Here is a 20,201-nt window from a genome sequence, read left to right as displayed (position 1 = left end):
ATGGACCTGCTATCTGGCAGGCCCGCTTGCTGATGACATCTCCCAATTTATTTTGTTCCTCAAGAAGTTAAAAGAAATCCCAGGTGAAATGAACAGCACGGGTTTCTGTTGAATCAATTAAATTTATTTTTTCATCTGCAAAATTATGCAACCAATTTGCTTACATAACTGATTGGCTTCTGTTGTGAAGCAAAAAACATGCTGCACGTTATGGAAATTAAGAAAATCCCCAAAGGCTGTGAGAGTGTTAACTTGATTAAAAGCTTCACTGAACTACAGTTAGTTCCTAAACCTTGTCAGTCCTCTTTTTAACCTTTTCTGCCTAGAAATGCAATACATTGCATGCAAATAACTCCAGTCCCTAGCAGTTAATATCCCTTTGTTTTCTAACTCTGTCAGCAACAGGCATTTTTGCTCTGAGGTTCCATGTCCCTTTATCAGCTGCATTTTGACAGCAGCTTTCTTGGAAGAAAAATAGATGTGTAAATGTATGTGTACATCGAGCATTAGTAACATAGACATAGTCTTAAGCTGCGCCAGGGGAGGTTTAGGTTGGACATTAGGAAGAATTTCTTAACAGAAAGGGTGATTAGATATTGGGATGGGCTGCCCAGGGAGGTGGTGGAGTCACTGTCCCTGGAGGTGTTTAAGGAAAGACTGGACGTGGCACTTTGTGCCATGGTCTAGTTGACATGGTAGGTCATAGGTTGGACTCGATGATCTCAGAGGTCTTTTCCAACCTGACTCTGTGTAACTGCAGGAATACCGCTCTTGCGTTCCCATCGGGACCGCAGAGCTCACGGCTGGTTCTTCGCCCACTTGGTGTTCTCTTTCTGCAGAAAGGCAACGTGAGGCGTGCGCAGGCATTTGGATAAAGCGCTCTCATCCCCTCTGCAGAACGGCAGACATTTCTTGTGGCGAGGGTTTTCCCTTCCGCGTCCCTGACGAACTACTGCAGGCACAGCTGTACGGCCCGAGGCAGGACCCTCTGGAATGGGAAGGGCTGCTTCCCACGGCAGCCCCAAGGAGCAGGGCCTGCGCGTGCGCTTGCGCGGAGCGGGGCCCGGGAGGGGAAGCGCTGCCCGCCCCGGGGCGGCACCGCCCACTGCCGATGGCCACGCCCTCTGCCCCATGGTCCTGCCCACTTCTCGGCCCCGCCCCCCGGCGGGAATCCCCGGCCCCGCCCCCTGCGGGGCCGTCGGCGGGGGCGATGGGGCCGAGCCCCGGTGGGCGCCGTCCGGCCGCGGCGGTAAGCGGGACTGGGCCGGGGGTGTCACCGCGCCTCTCCTCGAGGGGAGGGCAGGAGAGGAGGGGATCGGGGAAGGCATCGCGACCTCACCGCCCTCCTGCTCGAGAGGCCCGCTCGGACAGCGGCGACGGCGGCCGGAGGATGGTGCGAGGCCGAGGCAGGGCGGTGGGGGGGTGCGGGAGGGGGAGTGTATGCTTTGAAACCGGGCCGGGCTCCGTGGCCCCGTCCCCGCCGGCGGGGCGGGGGGTGCGGGCCAGGGCCGGAGCGAGCCCTCGCGCCGGCACGCGCGGGCCGTACGTGCGCCTGGGCACGCGCGGGCCCGGCCGGCGGCACCGGGGGTCGGATCGGGCCGGATCGGCGTCGCTCGGATCGGCTCCGCCGGGCTCGGGTCCGCTCGGGTCGGGCTCGGCTTGACCGGGCTCGGCTCGGCTCGGCTCGGTTCGGCTCTCCCCGGCGCGAGCTCGCTTTGGCCGGACTCGGTTCGTTCCGGCCCGGTTCGGCTCTGCCCGCTCGAGCTCGGCTCGGGATCAGTGGTCCCTTACCCGTGCCTTGTTGCTGAGGGTGCGAAAGGCCCGCGAGCCGGGGGTTGTCAGTTCTGCCGTCTGCTGGGAACACCTTTTCTTTAGTGAATCTTAAGGTGAATTCTGCCAGGGCTCTGTTTTCAGTAGCTGAAACTGTCTCTGAGGCCGGGCCACTGTTTCCTTTCAAGCAGCGAGTGAGTCAGGTTGGCCCGAGCTTATTTTCTGAGCCGCTATCATCTTGTTTATTTTCAGTCTTTTTCCTCAGTGCTGCCTGGGGTATAGGTGAGAACCCGAAATAAACACCCTCGGCCCGAGGGGAGATAGCAGCGATGTGCAGCGCCGTGTTGCAGAAGGGTTTTGCTAAGTGACTGTACGTAGGTAATATTTTGTTCTGTGTTAGCAAGTGTGAGTGACTTTGAGGTGGGGTGCAGGTGAAACTTGGTCAAGACCAGGAGCTTTTGTTTTTTAACTAAGCAGTGTACCGATTTCCAAGCAGCATTTGAAGCAAGAAACAATGATGCTTTTGTCTGGTTATATAAAGCGTCACCGCGGATTGAGATGGTTTTTTCCATCCTCTGCCCAAATGCCTGAAGCTAAAATTACAGAAAGAGAAGACTTTTATTACCAGAGAGCTTATTAATGTATTTAACTTAGTTTATGATTCGGACTGTTGTCACGGACACTAAAAATGACATTATTACAGTCTTGCCCACCTAGCTGAAAATCAGAAAACAAAAAATATTGAGTAATCTGGGGTTATTTTAGCCCAGCATATTTTTTTCTCCCCCTATCTGCTTCTAGTAAAACAACGTCTTGGTTAAGTATATTTTTATTAGTAAGTTTTAAAACTTCAAGTGTTTTGCAAGGGAGTCATAGGAACTATCACTCTGTATTGGAACATGGACGGTGTTTCTCTGATAACTGCTTATCTCAGCTTGAAAACATCATACTTAGCAAGCATGTTATTTCGAAAAGTGCAAACAAAAGTATATTTTTCAAAAAAGAGTGCGTGAAAACATATAAGGAAACATTGCCAATAGGGAGCTTCCCTCATAATCCCTAATGATTAGGTGCATGTTTGCACTCTGACATGCCCAGTGTTTTGTCTACTGCTGGAAAACTCTCAACCTACAGTTGCATAGTGCAGAAGTTACCGGTAAAAATTGCTAATTCGTTTTTATGAATGCCAGCAAACTTCTGATAAAAGATTTCAAGGCACTGTTGTAAGACAGTGTCTTTCCCTTTGTATTTACATTATGCTTCCATAAAATAGTTGGCGTGTACATTTTAAATTATTATCATTTGTTTGAGAGTTTCGGACTTAGTAAAAATTTACATGGAATTCCATGAACTGGTACGTGTTAGGGCTTAAAGAAAGCCTCTGTTTTTTTGCTTTTTTTCAGAACAAAACCTGAACATCAGGAAGAGCAGCAAACATTGTCCACAGGTAATTTTTAGGGTGTTTTTTTTTCCTAACTGGAATGCCTTTAAATATTCATCCTCAAAGCAAAATATGGTAACAACTCTTAATGTTGGCAAGACTCACTGTTAGTAGAGGAAACTGAAAACATTCTTACACAAACCTTTAGATTTTATGTGTGGTTGCTCAATTTTGTATTACTGTTGTGACTTTGAAAGTTACCACTTACGATTTAGAGAATGCACTGATACAGAGTAGCAGGGGAAAATATCCCTGTTTGTTACTAAACAGGATTTTTTTTTTCCTTTTTTTTAAGTGAGTTAGTGGATGGCTGAAATTTGGCTTGACTATTGAGTTGCTGAAATGTTTTGCTGCTTGAGAACCGTGAGAAGGTATGGCATGTTGCTGACTTAATTTACCTTTAGTATATGTATATGTATGTATGTTTTTGTATATGATTTGCATATATGTGAAACTGGTTTGGTATTTTTGATCAGTGCTCATTTCTTTGACATTCTCATCTTTACAGCTTGAAGCTTTCAGCAGAGCATCCACAGCTGAAAATCCCCAAAAGCCATATGCCTGTCCTCGAGTGAGACAATAAAAAGGCTCTCAACAAAACAAGGGTTTTAAAATAGCTGAATTTTGAGACGAGGTAGTCCCAATATGAATATGATGTCCAACGTGTTACTGCACTATTGAGTTATTAAAGCTCAGTGTTTCAAAATGTGTGAATATGTCTATAACTATGAGCTTAATTTAGCCAAGCTTTTCAGTGCCAAAACTAAAAGCCAAAAAGTTAAACTTCAGAGAGATGTGAAAAAAAGAAAGCTGGAGGGACTTATTTAATCAATAAATTAAATCAGCCCTAGAGTGTGATTGCATAAAGTGTTGTACAGATTGTGTTTCATATCTTTCATGAAGTGGAGACACTGTCCTCAAAGTGGTTATGACCTTGATTTTAATACGAAGCCTTTCTCTGCTCTTCAGATCTAAATGAACCTCTTGGAACAATCCTTGTTCCTTGTGAGTGAAGCCATAAACATCTTTCTTGCGTTTTATCTCTCTAAATCCATTTTAATTCACTTATTTTGTCACTTCAGTTGAAAGATGCCTCAGAGTTCTGTCTTTCACCTTCACTGAATGAATTCTTCCTTCTGTCGCGCAGACTAATTTTGGCCTTTGAGCATTTCTCTTTTAAGCAAGTTCAAAATAGACTTCTGGCTGGAATCCTGAGCCTTCCTACTAGCATGACAGTGTTGTTTAGATACAAAACAAGAGAACTAAAGTTAGCCATACTTGGCCATTTTTCTTTTAGAATAGCAGATGGAACTTTATGATTAATAAACTTGGAAGTATGATTAATAATTTCCAGCTGTGTTGGAACTTTTTACCTGAACTATTGGAAACGTCATGCAGTGTAGCTTGAGAGTGGATGTGGCAAATGGTGTATAAATAAGGTGAACAGTGAACTGAGCTCTTCTTCCTCCTGGCAAGGTCTAGGAGGATGTAAATTTTTTTGCATAGCTGTTACTCAAAACTGCTTTCAGATAGAAAACTGGTTAATTTACTTTCTTTCCTTTGCTGAAAGAAATTTTTTTCCTTTTACTGTTCTGTGTCCATTTGATAAAAAAAAAAACAACTGCAATTTTTTTTTTCTCGGCAAGACAATTATTTTGGTGTTACCATACCCAGAACATAGGACCACCAGTGTGCTTTGCTTCCTTTCTTACCAGATCTAGTAGAAATATTTTTCCTGCATCACTGAGCAACTGTGGCACTGTCATTGAGAGCTTTCACTCTTCATAAAAACATGATATGTGATACTTCACCATCTCCTGCTGTTTTGAGTAGGATCATGGGCTATACTGATGACTAGTCTTAGAGCTTCTGAGATGTAGTCAGGAAAGAGGTAGAAGTGTTTGCCAGTAATATTTTTTTTTTAAATTCTTCCACTTAATTCACACACGTGGAAATTGTTAGTGATAACGGATTTGAAATTTCATCAGTCTTCTTGCATCATAGATTTTCTGTCCCACTTTTCTACAAAAACTTCTGTTTTCAGCAGGCTGACTTTTCAGACCTACTAATTAAATATTTCCTCACCTCTTAGGCAGAAAACATTAGTCTGAACTGCTTTTATGTATCTAATTGAAGAGCTGGAAGAGTTGATAGAAAAAAGGTAAAGTGAGGGTCACTGCATTTGCTTGACAACTCAACTGTTGTCATTTACCAGTGGCCAAAATGAAAAATTCTGCTTATTGCCCGAGCACAAATCTGGGGATTTTGGGGATTTTTTTTTTTTTTTAATTAATGACAGCAGTCAGGAAAGTCTCACATGTTTCTGTGTCCAGGATAATTATTTGGTCTAGGATGCTGAACAAATAGCTGTGAAACAATCCTGCTAACTATTATTAATAAAGTTATTAGTTTTATGTGAATTGGGAGCAGCTTTGCCTCCAGTCTGCCACATATTTAGGTTTGCAGTTTGAATGATACTGTGAGGAGTTAAGCATTCTGCTGCTTAACAGAGCAGAGTCCCTGCCCTTCTGAGTTGCAAACGAAAATAAACATTAATCGAAGAAAATGGCCTGTTGAATGTGTTAGCTTGTAAAATCAGCTGAAGGAGAAACCTATTATTGAATATTTACCGATTCACATTTTCTTGTTGCTTTTATATATACTGTCTCTTGGTAATTAGTTTACTAAACCCAAATATCACCTTTGAGCTATGGCAGGAAATTTTGGTGGTCTTTAATGCAGAACTCATTTTTCTTTCCATTTCAGTCCTCTGTTACACAAGTGTGCTTGTTATAGAACTGTTGTTTAATTTCTGCATAATTGGAGGTATTCAATAATTTGTGCTTTCTGAGCTTCGTAGAACTTCTTCAACTTAATTTTTCCTTCTAATCTTAGGTGAAGCAATCTTCGTTTCCTACCACTTAAATTTCTTTTAGTCCTTGTTTCTTCTAATTCAGTGAAAATTAAAAGGCAAATAAATATTGTCTTTTAACTTGATATTTTCTATAAAAGGATGTTTAAGAAAGTAGATTTTTTTTTTTTTGTAATGGACACAAGTATGGGAAACTTAGAAACTAATTTAGAACTTTTTTGGACTGAATTATGATTATTATTCCTGGGTAAAATCTAATATTCTTTTGGCACTGCTTGAAAAATGCTAGGTTTGGCTTTTAACGTGGAGGTTCTAAAATATATAAGGACTGGCTTTTAAGAGAAGCATCAGGAATACCTACAAAAAATACCACTAAAGCAAATATCTGTAATTTGAACTTCTTGATTGGGGAATTTTTCTTTGAGAAAGTAGAGGGAAAAGTTACTGTGCTTATTTACATGTCTTTAATCAGCCATTAGCATCCACCATCTCTAGAACCTGTTGGATTGGCTCTGTTGAAATACAGCTTTGTGAATCCTAAGGGGAAAGAAAAATCTAGAACTCAGACTTCTGATATCAGTTTTAAATTATTATACTTGCAGTTGTGAACATCTACTCAATTCTGTCACATTCTAATGTAATTTGTTTTGTCGCTTGATTGGTTGCATCATACATAAATATTTTATTACTTTATTAGGTTAGGTCTGGACAAGATATTGCTACAGTGTGTTCTTCAGGCAAGAACTTTGTCAGGAGCTGATGCCATCAATGCTCTCAGACCTTTCTATTTTGCTGTACATCCAGATTTCTTTGGCCAGCATCCCAAAGAGAGGGTAAAAATCTTTTAGTATACTTTCTCTTAAATATTTCATGTATCAAGGATGGAAATTTTCTAGTTTTCCTGCTCTCAGAGAGACAAACATAGTGTTAGAATTTAATGTGGTTGTTACCATGGAACAAAAAGATGCACTTCCTTTATTTTTAGCAAGGATAGGGCCCTTAAACATCCATTATTTATTACTCATATTTTCTAATTGTTCTAAACAAAATACTGAATCCTTCGAGACTGATTTAGAATACATACTACTTTATCATTTTGAAATGCTGTGCATTATATTTGAATCAGTATATTTCTTTAAGCTAGAAAGCCTTAAAAGTAGGTTTTGGAATGTACAAGTATGTACATCATACAGATTTATTCATGCAAGATAATTATTAATGCTAAGAATATAAACTGTATCACTACTTGCTAAGAGCAACTGGCATTTTGTAAGAACTAATTCTGCCTGTAAGATTAAAAAAGGTTTAAATGAAAAATTACCAAATTCATCATCTGTAATGGTTTTTTGTTTGTTTTTGTTTTTAAACAGGAAGTAAATGAAAACTCTCTGAAGAGGTTAAATGGCTACTTGGAGAACCTACAGAAACCAGGATTTCGTTCCTTGAAGCCAACTCAGCTTACTTTTTATGTAAGAGAAACAGAACCAAACTCTTCTAATGTTCAAGAATCCTTCAGTGCTTCAGGTGCTTTTATATCGTGCAGAATGTATCTTCCTGTATTTAAATTCTTTCCGACCATTACTTAGCCTTGTGCAGTCATTAAGACTTCTCAGCTGAATAAAATCCAGTCAAACCATGAAACTATGTGTTAGATCAGACAGCTGGGACCATCCCAAGTAATTAAAATAAGCTTTAAAAAGCGTTGAAAGAATGAGACATTACAGAGTTGAGGTCAAGTTACAGTATGAGAAAGTAAAAAACATAGGTGGATGTAAATGATAATTTTTCTGCTTTTAATACCATTGTCATGTTTAACTGGAACGACAGTTGGGTCCTTATCCTCAGTACACAATGTCAGGGTACTTGTAAGATCAATAGGAACTTATTCTGTAAAGCAGAAGCTGTATAATATCTGAAGCTTCAATTTACCACATTGTCTCTTATCTTTGAGACTACAAAAAATATTGCCAAATTTGGAATATTGCTTATGATTAATTTTAGTCTGCATATTTGTCTCTGGTGTACCAATATGCCTTACCTAAGAGATGAGTTTTACGTTCTATATCCTGACAGTTAAAAAACTTGAGCAAATTGTGAGGGACCCTAGTGCTAGGTCCTAGAAAATAAAATCATACTGTTTTTCAAGAAAATAGTGTTATGTTCAGTCTGCTTAATGTAACATTTGAAGTGGAAGCTGTCTTCTGCTCCTGAGTCAAAAGCTTGCTTTCTAACAGGGCAGTTTGGCCCAGTAGCTGTGATGAGACATAGTTAAACTGCATGTAAATTTTGCAGTGAGTACTGAAATAACAGTATCATAATAATTTCCAACTATCTGTGCCTTGTTTCTCATGTAAGAGGAGAGAAATGTGAATGCATTTTAAGTGATTTTAATTAAATAATACTTGTATTTTACAGGGTTTCGAGCAGTCAGTTTTACGTTACGTACTAGGGATCTCCTGAGCACAGTATTAGATATTCTCAACTCCTGCAGTTTATCTACAGAGCATATTCAGAGTTTGAATGTGAACTCTCAGCCACACAAGGAAGCAAAAAGCACAGTGAACAGACCTATCAAATGGGATAAGACTTATTATTCGTTTACTGGATTCAAGGATCCTGAGGAGGAACTAGAACAAGCCCAGAGAGTGGAAACAACTTTAATGTATGTAATGCTTTCATTGAATGGAAATTTTGTAGCCTAAATTGGTCTTATTCTAGTGCCAAGTTCTTTAAAGGCAGGCAATAAGCATTCTGAACAATACAAAACTTTATTGTTCAACATGTAATTTTGTCATGCTTTTTATAATTAAAGAGAGTTCTAATGAGCTCCTGGGATAACTAGTGCCAGCTAGCATTCTTGTGTCTTTGCCCAGCAGTCATGTTTGGTCAATCCAGTTTTGGTTGATTTAGCTTTTCAGATTTGTGGAATATTGGTGGCGGTTCAGAAGGAGACAGAGGGTCCACTTGCTTTAAATAGCTCCTTACCTCTTACAGTACTTCTGTAACACAAAACTATATGGCTCCTAACTTTATTGTTACTCTTTCATTATCACGTTCTGGTGGGAGTGAGAGATAATACATGAAAACTAAGGTTAAAAGGTTTTAATTTGCCAGGTATCTTAGTGTTGTGCTCCTCATTTGTTGTTCATCATGCCAACCTTAATATTTAAATTGATGCAGTTATAAATACTGAACTTGCATTTAATGTAGCATGTTGTGTATTAGAAATTGGTGCTCTTTTTGGGACACATACACATTTTGTGGCCTTGAAAAACTTCTTGTAACTTTTTGTCATTTGAAATGAATGCAGGACTGTGCTGGAAGGTTCTTCAGAGCAAAGCATACCCCTTGTCCTGCATACCACTTCACAAATAAAGCTGCTTTAACATATGCAATTGTAAAACACTTAACTGAGGTTTAACATACTAGAGAATATTTTTACTTAGTTTTACACATATACAAGAAATGCCACAAACAGTTATGTGTTAACAATCTCCTTTGAATAACTATCCATTTGGCATTAGGCTTCTCTTTTTACTTGAGTTTGAAGTTTTTTGCTCAGAATACAATATGAGAATGGAAGTATTTGTTTGTAAAAATAAGAGTATGAAAATCAGTTTATGCTATGAAAAAAGGCTAAATCTCTTAAAGAGTAACTTTTCCCTATAAATAGAATTATCTATTTATTGAAATTTTAGATGTACCTAATGAGTCATGTTTGTCTGGTTGTGTTTATTGTGATTATACTTTGACTTGTTTAATCTATGTTCATGTCAGCTCTGTAGAAGTTACCTAACCTAGCCCTCTAGTACCACCTCTTGTATTTGGTAATCTACTATGATCACTTTCATTGGGTTTTCTGTTGGGCTTTGTCATGGCTTTTTTTTTAAAGGCAGGTACGTGGAAGTTTCTTTCATTAAAACACAACGTTCTGAAGCTGCCCCCTGAAATCACACTAATCTGCTTCTCTACCCCTTTCATACCTCTGAGTCTTACACTTTACACTGTCAGTGTCTTTTGGTTCAGTTTGATTCCCTAGTCCCCTTCAAAGACATTAAGTACCAGGTTTTACTTTGTAGATATCTTCAGGTGAAGCATTCAACAATTTCAGTTTCTATCCTCTATTTTTAAAAAATCCCTTCACCTGGTAATTTGAAATAAAACCTTTATGTTAGCAGTAAGAATTCAGTTACCTGTACTGTTTGCATGAAAGGTAATACAGCAGCATGCTTCTACTGTTGAGCATTTTTCCTCCTCTTTCAGATCCTGGCTAGATGATAATGGAGCAAGTGCAGTAAAAAAGCTGAAAAAGAGTTTGCCGCTTAGAAAAGAACTAGAACGTTTAAAATTTGAACTTTGTAATGAACTCCAGCTCTCAGATATCAGGTAATAAATTAGATCAGTTGGATTTGGATTATTAAGACAATCAAAGCAAGGAAGTGTTGCCTAATTCTACGCCATGAGCTTTAAAGACTCGTTTCAGCAAAAAAGCTATATTTCATATATGAAAAAGTGTTACTGCATTGAATATTTTTGTAGAAGAATTCTTTTGGGACAAAAGTTTCCTGTTAAAATCTGCTCCAAGAGATCTCATATTTGTAACTAAAAATGTAGGCTCTGGTTGAGGCAAACACATAACTAGAAATAGAACCTGTGCATATGTGTTAGTTTGGGTGATGTTTTGCTGGTTAAAATTGCTCTTCCTGAATTCAAGTTAATATCTACAAAGATAACTAGACTGGCAGTGAAATGCAACTTTGCACATTGTACATATTGTGTGAATGTTTAATAAAAATGTTCCTTCTAGTGCTTTGTTTCCCACTCTCCAGAGTAGGAGCTATGTTTCCTTAGAAGGGCAGAGTACAGCTGGAGATCTTGATTCTTCAGAATATTTTCAGAAAATAATTTGCAATCCCTTTTTAAATTTTGTGCCTTTGACTGAGAATGTTCTGAAGTGTGATATTTGGTATGGGAAAATGGCAGTGAAGGTATTCACCAATGGAAAAATTAACTTTGGGGGATTATTTCAAAGGCTGGTCTGTTAAGCTCTGTTTTTAAAAAAAGGAAAGAGAGAGTTGGAGCCTCTGAAATCATGCTTTTGTCCTTTCACCCTGTAAAAGGCCCTGGCTTCTTTTAAGCTGAAGCCAGTTTTTTTGAACACAATTTCTAATCCTCTGCAACTGTGCTGTGGTGAGGGGTTTTAAGATTCTGAAACAGTCTTCAGTATTAAACATGTGCGTTTGATTTTATTCATTGCTTGTATCTAATTTTCTTACAGTTTGTGCTTTTAAAATTCACTAAAACTATTGTGTTCCATGCAGAGTTATTCACCTTCCATGGGTTATATTGTTATAATTCAGAAAAGAATGTGCATGTTGGAAATCTGACAAACCAGTATCTTAATAGGGAACTGTTAACTTGTGATATTGCCAGTGTTCACAGAGGTCTGAAAAACAACTGGGTCATTGGCTTTATTCCATGTATAAGTTTAGGACAGCTGAAGACATGCCACCTTTTTACATTCCCGTCTGGTGCTACTGAAAGCAAAGTGATATTGCTAGGTAACAGTAAGTAGTTGTTTGAATTACTTGGATTAGATTAAATTGCCTCACAAGTGCTGTGGCTTAGTGCCATTTCCTGCATCCCAAAGAGTGAGGTTTTGCTAGTTAAATTTCCCCAAATGAGATAATCTGGGTTGACCCCAGCCAGCAGCTAAGTCCCCACACAGCCACTTGATACACCCCGAGTGGGATGGGAGAAAGAGAAAAGGAAGAGTAAAACCAAGAAAATGTGTGGATTAAAGTAGAAGTTTTAACAGTAAAGCAAAGCTGTGAGTTCAAGCAAAGCAAAAGGAGGAATGAATTAACTGTTCCCCTGTCAGAGGCAGGTGTTTAACCCATTATGGGAGGCAGGGCCTCAGTATGTGTAATGCTTGCTTGGGAAGACAAACACGGTAGTCACGAGGATCCCCCCTTCCTTCTCTGTTCCCTGTGCATTTATTGCTGAACACAACATACGGTCTGGAATAACCCTTTGGTTAGTTGGAGTCACCTGTCGTGATTTTGTCCCCTCTCAGCATCTGGCCCACCCCTGCCTACTTGCTGATGATGGGGGGCAGATAGGGAAGAAGAAGTGAAGACCTGGACACTGTGCCAGCACTGCACAAAATATTGGTGTGTTACGATCACTGTTTTAATAAAAATGCGAAAGATGGGCGTGTGAAGAAAATTAACTCAATTCCAGACAGACCCAGTACAATAAGGGAATAGTAATTTCCTACTTTGAGACAGTTTTATATCAACTCTGTAATTTTTTCAATACACTGGGACAACTTCACAATTTAAATGTTTTTGCAATTTAGTTAGAAATCTGATCTGTCTGTGATGGAAAAGATGTCAAAACTGCGTATATTAAAGTCACCCAGGTAACACCTGGCTCCTGTATCATTTAACAAAAATTACTCCACTTAAAATATAGATAATACGTAGCAACTTTCCACTGGAATTATAGTAACGTTTTGGGCTAGGAAGTCGGAAAAAAAAAAACCAAACAACCTTAGATACTGTATTTCCTCCTCTGGACAAACATTACACAGTGTACAAATAAACTGCATGTGCCATGACTGAGCCAAATACGGAGTTGTCTGACACTGTTTTCTTACTAACCCCCTTCTAATTGGGGGAGAGATTTACAAGTTCTGTTCTGTCTACCAGATTTTGTATTTGGTTTTCTTATATCTGTCATTGGTTTTCTTTGGTTTTTTTGACCTCACTTTAAGAAACACTGTGAAATTTTATTTAGGCTTTTTAACTGTTCAAATAACATATGACATGGACAGCTTTTCAGTAGCACTTGCATTTATTACTGTTGAAGTGCTATTTTATTTGTGTTATAAGGCTGCATCTCAACTTCTGTGATTTTTTTTTTAATGATATTGAGAATTAAATGCTTTCAATTGTATTTTTATTTAGGTGGCAGAGAAGCTGGGGTATTGCTCACCGCTGTAGCCAGCTGCACAGTCTAGCTCGCTTAGTCCAACAGCGACCTGAAGTATTAAAGAATGTTAAAGGTATTTCTGTTGCTGGTTTCATATATCCTAATATAGAATTTATCTAGAGATGAGCATGGGTCTTCTGTGACAACAGAGCTTTTGTTCTTTTCGTAAATACCTTTCGTAACTGCAAAAACAAACTTGCCAGGCTTACTGAAAAGCTGGTGAGAACTTTTAAGCTACTGGGTATTTTTTAAGGTGGTCTTGCCTTATAGTATATTCACTACACTCAGCTTCTAGTTTACTTCTTAATAAATGCAAACAGAGTGAGTTGAAGGCACCAGACTTAATATTAACAATGAAGGTCAAAAATCTAGTCTGAACCTCTGAAAGGGCGGAGGTAGCAACAGACTATTACCCATGGTAGATTCAAGACAAAAATGTGAGGAGCTCTCTAAGGAGTCAGTATAAGGAGGACTTACAAGAATACCTTTAAAATTGTATTTGTTTTCTCTTCTCGTATGTGTTCCATAAAATAACTATATTAAAGTCTGTATTTTCTCAAGAAAAACTAAAATATTCTGTAAACCTGACCTACCATTCCTCTCATACAGTTGTTTGACCTGTGGCAGTAGCTGTTTCCTCTAATTGTAATTCCACATTTTATGCCTGTCTGCAGATAGTCAGTTTTGAGATGCTTTCATTTGAGGGTGCACCTAATCCTTTGTCAAAAGACAGTGGGTAGGACAATAAGTAGTAGTTTTAAATTGTATCAGGTTTCAAATTAGTTTCTCTTCCTAAGCATGCTAAGGATTTAAAGTGCTAAAAAAGTCTGTGTTGTGAACCAGTTGTAGTCTTCCTCTTTGAAAATCTGTAATAATACATAAATACCTGTCAGTAATTATACAGGTACTGTTGATCTTGCCTTAGGGTACAAGAATGGACTAGATACCTTAAAGTCAGTGCTGCTCTTTCTTTGGGATTTTGGAAAACTGATTTCTGAGACCAAGAGCTTCTCTTTAAGCCTTGTCTTGTAGGTTAATACATCACACTGAAGACTTTTGTGGAAGCTTATTTTGATAAATGGTTAGTTGCCTGTGCTCTTACCCTAAAGAATTCTTAAGGATCTTTGTACTTCACTTAAAAAACCATACTCAGACTCAAAATTGATTTATCACTCTAAAAATACACCCGGAATTATCCTTTTATGTTGTCTCTATTTTTTCTTTAAAAAAGGAGTGAAAACCTAATGTGAAATGAAAATTATTACAGCTTGCATGTTGCAGAGAGTTCTGTGAAAATGGTGTTGAATGGCTGTGCTAGTAGTTCTTTGACCAACATTTACCTTACTTATGTATACTTTAAACATATAACATGTTTCCTACTGTATGCGTTATTTGTACAGATTCTTTAAATATGCTGTCTGCTGAGATTTTCTCTTATTTTAAAAGTAGTCATAAGAAAAAAATCCAAGTATCTAAAAAACTATCAAGTTCAAACAGGGAGAAGGCAAATGCTAAGTCAGGTTTGTGTGGAAAAAAATTCTGAAACTGGACTTTTCAAGAATCTCTCTCAAACTTTGAGAATAACAAAAGCATCTACTCCTGTGCATTTGTGCTGCAGAAATACACTGTGAGAATTATTGCAGTAACTCAAATTAGTAAAGAGCTCTGTTCAATCTCTAGGGCGCACAGTGGTATTTACAGACCGCTCGGGTATGAGTGCAGCAGGTCACATAATGCTGGGGACCATGGATGTTCACCATCACTGGACCAAAGTAAGAGGATTTCAAAGTAAATGATAATGCCTTTTGTTATGACATCCTTTTTTAAACTATAACAAAAATATTAATAGGTGCAGATAACTGATGAGTAATTTAAAGCAAACACTTAGCTATTATGTTTAGCATCACTGTGTACACTGCATTCTAAATTTAATCCTCTGTGTGCTGTTACTAACAACAGTCTTTGTCAGATGTTTACTGCTGCTTTCATTAACAATCAGTACTACTCCTGATTAGATACAAAGAAAACTAATTTGTTATGCACCGTTCCAGTCTGTGCAGCAAGCACTGGCAGAATATTTAGTGATCCATAAAGAGCTCATTTCCATGAAGAACTAATGAATTTTATTCAGATTTTTCGTAAATATGAGATTTAAAGGGAGTTGTGAACTGATGATTTCAGTCAGTGACTACTAACCAACCCCATCAGTCCATTTTGTTCTTTTAGGCAGCTAATGTGGATGTTGCAGAAATTTATCTTTAGTGACTATGCCAGTTCTGCTGCTGCTTGTGTAACGTTCAGTTGATAAGCTTTCTGGCATTCTAAATGATAAAGTATTATATGTAAAGAACCAAAAATTAAATTTGTAGTGATATCAACATGTCACTTAAGTAATTTTTCTTTAATCTTGGTTGCTGAAATATTATTGATAGTTCTATCAAAAAATACTTGTAAAGGAGATAATTGGTGGAATTTCATACTAGGAAATTTCACCCTGCTAGAATATGAGAACATTCTATTTCTGTAGTCCAGTCAGTGAATAATATGAAAACTTGACACTCAATCTTCTTTCTCTGGTTGTTGAATTTTCGCCTATATATGTTTCACTAAGAGAGAAAACAAACCATGGTTTGTTAGTGCGAATGATTTACTAAGAACTTACAGGTTCTGATGAATACTAAAATAAACTCTTATCTTCCTTGAAAAGATAAATGCTCTTTCTAACTTTGCCAAGGAGGTCTTTCTAACTTTTCAGAGGAGGTCATATATCTACACAAAATGCCATGCCGATGGGATAATGTGTGTAGTTAGTTGTAGTGATGGTACAAAAGAGAGGTATAAATTTGAACCTGAAATCAAAGGCTTTTTATTTTAAAATGCACCGAAGATCATGTGAAATGTTACATAGAAAAAGTCAGTGAAAATCTTGATCAGGTCGATTAGCCACTTGGTTTTTAGAGGACATATTTGTCCAATTCTACCCCAGTTTAGAAAATAGTCCTAAGTGCTATTACTTTTTGTTACTAATTACTAGAAGAAGGAAGCAGTAGGATACTGTCCAAATCAGTCTCTAGAATGCTTCATCAGAAATACAATATTTAGAGGAGTTTTGCCATTTTTCTCCATAACAAATGCAAATCCTGAACCAATAAATTTTGTTGTGCCGAAAGCTGTTCTGATTCTACTACTCTCCTGGGTTTCTAAAGAGGTTGTTCTGAAATCACTTGACTTGCTCCAGCAGCAGCATTTTTTTTGGTATGTAAAACTACATTATAATGTAATAACGGGGTAGATGGTGAGTAGTGACTATTGTATGAGGAATAGCTCTACCGCTGTAAGTGTGGTGATAAATGTTTTATTTTGGCTTCAGATTATATATTTTTTTATCTGGAACTGTTAATTTCTGTATATATAGTGGTGCCTTTATAGTATAAATATGAAAAATACTTACAATCTTAGTCCCAAAATGTATATATTTGATATTTCTCAATTTTGGTATTCTTTGATTTTATTTTTTTCCCCTTGAGTTCCATATTTGTATTGTTAAGTGTCTCTTTTATAGTCTCTTGTTATTTTTTTAATTTATTAAAATTAGTTTTATGCTCTGTGACATAGGAGATGTGTTTTGTGTGTGTGCACAGATTTTTGAGAGACTGCCGAATTATTATAAGCTTCAAAAAAGGCTGCTGTTCTTGGAAGATCGGATAAGTGAACTTCTGGGAGGCATACAAGTCATATATATTGAAGAACTGCAACCTTTGTTGACTCTAGAAGAGTACTACGAGACTCTGAACTCTTTCTATAATAAATTACGTGACAGTAGACTGCCTTTTCATCCTCGCAGTCTGCGAGGTTTGCAAATGATTCTGGAAAGGTAGGTATTTGCAGGAAAGGTTTATTTCTTTCAGAGCTTTTACTCTTTTTTGGGTTTTTTTTTGTACCCTGATTATTGCTTTCACTAAGAAGAAAAGTAATATAATCTCGGATTTTCATTATGTCAAAGTCGCTTTGTTTCTGAAGGTTTTAAGTGCATTTTGTGGGTTAAGAAGGAATCAGACTGAAGAAAATCCTACTTAATTTCATTCAAGTTGGACTCAAAGTTCTGTCTTTATTTTTCAGTATTGTGCTGGGGTAAATCAAAAGTTTTGTGCTGTCGTGCTGGTGTTCATATTTTTTAAGTATTGTTGTCAGTTGATTTTGAAATGTAGTTTTAAAAAAGAATTATGTATTATGTTTCTGTAGTCTCATGAACCAAACTTGATTCGTTTTTTACCAATTATTCTGATAGTGATTAATTTATATTCTTTTATCTTCAGAATTCATACTGAAAGTAATTAATGGAAATACTTGCATTTAAAAAATTATACCTTGTTCTTTACTTCCATCATGTTTCATAAGTGACAGATATGCACCAAGCTTACATGAATTTGGACACTTTATGATCCCAACGGTCTGCGATCCAGCAGCTCTTCAATGGTTTATTTTTGCCAAAGCACAGGAAGCAAGAGAGAATCTGAAAAGAAAGGAGCAGTAAGTGTTCATGTGACTTGATACATTTAGCTCATTAAAATCTTTGCATGTCATGTTTTTTATTTGGAGGAGAGGAGAACTTTGAAGAACATATTCATACTCTTCTGGTGGAAAAAATCTTCTGTTTATAAAATAGAACTTTAACCATCAGCTTTACTAAGTGAAGAATGACAGCATTCAGTGAACACAAACAGTTGTTAGAAAATACCTTGTATTCCTTCACCTTGTAGAAACTTCATTCAGATATAAAAGATCTTTGCTTACAAGACAAAATTGCATAATTTTTTTACAATTACTTCTCCAAAGGGGAGGTGGGGTTTTTTTTAAAGGAAGATACCTTTAGTTGGATAAGAAAAGCAACAACTTCTATTAATGTTAATTACAATGTGACAGCAGTTAAAAAAAATCTAAACTAAAAATATTGACACAACTACAGAATCATTACTTCTAGTTGTTTGTCAGTTAGTTTAGAAAGCCTGAACTGTCTGCATTAGTTGATCAGTCATGGCTCCAGTGACTTAATTAACTCTACACATTAACTTTATTTCTGAGTAGTTTGAGTTTGCCATGTGGTGTCTTATCACTCTGGGGCGAAAGGAAAAAATCATCTGCAAGCTATGAATTCAATATTCTTAGAATTGACCTTTAAGATCATAAGGTCCAAGTGGATCCGTATAATTCTGCTTTTAGGAAGTCACTAACACATTTAATGTGCATCAATTGACTGTACCTATCAACTGTTGTTTTTGATGACATACAGAGTACTGGTGTAATTATAAAAATGAGAATAATTATGAACATGATCTTATACTTCAAACTTACACTTTCAACATTATTTAAGTACTTGCATCCCTTACATTAAAAATGGAGCTTTATAGAACTTTATTTTGATATTTTTCCCTGTTACTTAGTGAGCAAAAAGATGTCATGGTGCAAGCTTTCAAATGTGACTCCCTGGGCATGCTTTTGCCCATAGTCATGGGAGAATGTTCAGTCTGACCTCTGAATAGACACAGGTATCAACCTGCACAAAAATCTCAGCTGTACCAACTGTACATGAATTGATACCTTTGTTTACATGCATATAACCTACTTATTTCATTATTTCCGATTTTAATATATATTCAGTATATATTGAAATGCTTGCTTCAAGGTGGTTTGGTTTTTGGGGTTTTTTTAAGATGCTAAGTTCTAACTTTGTCACTGTGTGTTGCCTTCATTTGCTAGGATGATGATTACAGAAAAAGAGCTAATTGATACTTCCACTGAAAAATTCTCTTTGGACCGGCTGTATAAGGAGCCGAGTGTTTCCAGTGCACAGATGATAGATTGTTGTAAGCGGCTGCTGGAAGAATCGCTGCCATACCTACAAGGCATGCACCTTTGCATTTCACATTTCTACTCTGTGCTGCAGGATGGAGACCTGTGTATACCTTGGAACTGGAAAAACTGAGAGACATATCTGATAATCAGATGAATTGTTTATTTTCTGTAAGAGGTTATAAATATGAATGTTTTTAAGAGTAAATTATTTAAATCTGTATTTTGATATCAGTATTCAACATACAAATTTTCTTCCAGCTGCTGCTCAAGAAGGAGTGGAGTCCTAGACAATTTGCACAATGCACAGTATTAGTAGTTCTGAAAAAGACGTTTGTACATCATCCATACTACTGTAGAAGTTTAATGTATGTTAGCAGTTGTGAAACTGCATTTTTGTAGTGAGTTCTGAAAATACATTAAATTGTGAGTCTGCAAAAATGTGCATGTGTATTTTTTATATACATGAATATTGCCAGATAGATCACCTTAAAGAGTGTGCTATTCAAAGCAGACATTATATGTTATCTTAAGGGATTCGTTGAATGCAGAAGTTCAGTGCATAATTTGTCTTCTGGCAACGTTGGCATTTCATACTGCTGCTTATTACTGAATTAGGAAAAAACAAAAAAGCAAGGGAAAAACAACAGAATATTTCTACTTTGACGAAGAAAACAGTACATTAACTTGGTCTCTACAGCAGAGTTTCATATGCTGGTCCAACAGTATTGCCTTAGAATTCCAAAATACACCAGTTGTACTGTCTGCAGTTACTTTAAAGCAGATGTCATTCTCTTTTTGTTTTCCAGCATTCGCTCCATAAATACAGACAATCCTCTTTACTTACACTATAACAGATTGCAAATCCCATTCACAACACTTAAAACCTGAGTACTTTAATGTGACATCTAAGGAAAGGAAGCATTGATTTGTGTGGGATTGTCTGCAAGAGTAAGTATTTCTCAATAAGAACAAGGAGTTTGCAGTACGGCAAATGGATCTTTACTGGTACTTTATTCTTTGAAAAAAAAACATGAAATAAAGTGTGAATGTATGTCAACACTTTTTCATTGTAATACATGCCAAGATGCATTTTGGTATTTGGATTACTACTTTACAAAATATCTTTTGAGAAACACCAACTGCTTAACATTTCTGCACTTGAATTCATCATAACTGGCAAAAAAAAAAAAAAAGAGGAATTGTCAAATGCTTACTTGCCTTGTCTTTTTATTTGTATTGAGCAGGAAAATTGTTGTGGTTCTCTGTTTT

General features: G+C 37.4%; 1 protein-coding gene across 11 annotated transcripts; it reads left to right on the top strand.

The window, feature by feature from the left end:
* The first annotated feature begins 1,170 nt into the window (after nucleotides 1-1,170).
* Nucleotides 1,171-19,370, top strand: TCAIM (T-cell activation inhibitor, mitochondrial). 11 transcript variants are annotated; one of them, XM_017817995.1, is made up of 14 exons: nucleotides 1,171-1,249; nucleotides 2,023-2,140; nucleotides 3,174-3,217; nucleotides 3,507-3,582; nucleotides 5,304-5,372; nucleotides 6,781-6,916; nucleotides 7,454-7,607; nucleotides 8,499-8,745; nucleotides 10,347-10,469; nucleotides 13,055-13,152; nucleotides 14,760-14,851; nucleotides 16,721-16,953; nucleotides 17,478-17,609; nucleotides 18,837-19,370. In XM_017817995.1, exons 5-14 carry the CDS (start codon nucleotides 5,332-5,334, stop codon nucleotides 19,060-19,062), a joined length of 1,482 nt encoding a protein of 493 aa, XP_017673484.1. In that variant the 5' UTR covers nucleotides 1,171-1,249; nucleotides 2,023-2,140; nucleotides 3,174-3,217; nucleotides 3,507-3,582; nucleotides 5,304-5,331; the 3' UTR covers nucleotides 19,063-19,370. The 11 variants fall into 11 exon arrangements, with proteins under 11 accessions (XP_017673484.1, XP_017673486.1, XP_017673485.1 ...); XM_017817997.1 differs by having other exon boundaries at nucleotides 2,023-2,144; XM_017817996.1 differs by having other exon boundaries at nucleotides 2,023-2,148.
* Nucleotides 19,371-20,201: the final 831 nt, after the last annotated feature.

This window comes from Lepidothrix coronata, unplaced genomic scaffold (genome assembly GCF_001604755.1).
Source record: "Lepidothrix coronata isolate B3197 unplaced genomic scaffold, Lepidothrix_coronata-1.0 Scaffold64, whole genome shotgun sequence".
NCBI lineage: Eukaryota > Metazoa > Chordata > Aves > Passeriformes > Pipridae > Lepidothrix > Lepidothrix coronata.
This window is presented reverse-complemented; position numbering and strand designations above follow the sequence as displayed.

Excerpts from the sequence above, each read along its gene's own strand:
- TCAIM (XM_017817995.1), top strand. The coding sequence starts at position 5,332 with ATGTATCTAATTGAAGAGCTGGAAGAGTTGATAGAAAAAAG. Across the intron at positions 5,373-6,780 it reads GAAGAGTTGATAGAAAAAAG|GTTAGGTCTGGACAAGATAT; the intron begins GTAAAGTGAGGG and ends TTACTTTATTAG. Across the intron at positions 14,852-16,720 it reads TTCACCATCACTGGACCAAA|ATTTTTGAGAGACTGCCGAA; the intron begins GTAAGAGGATTT and ends GTGTGTGCACAG.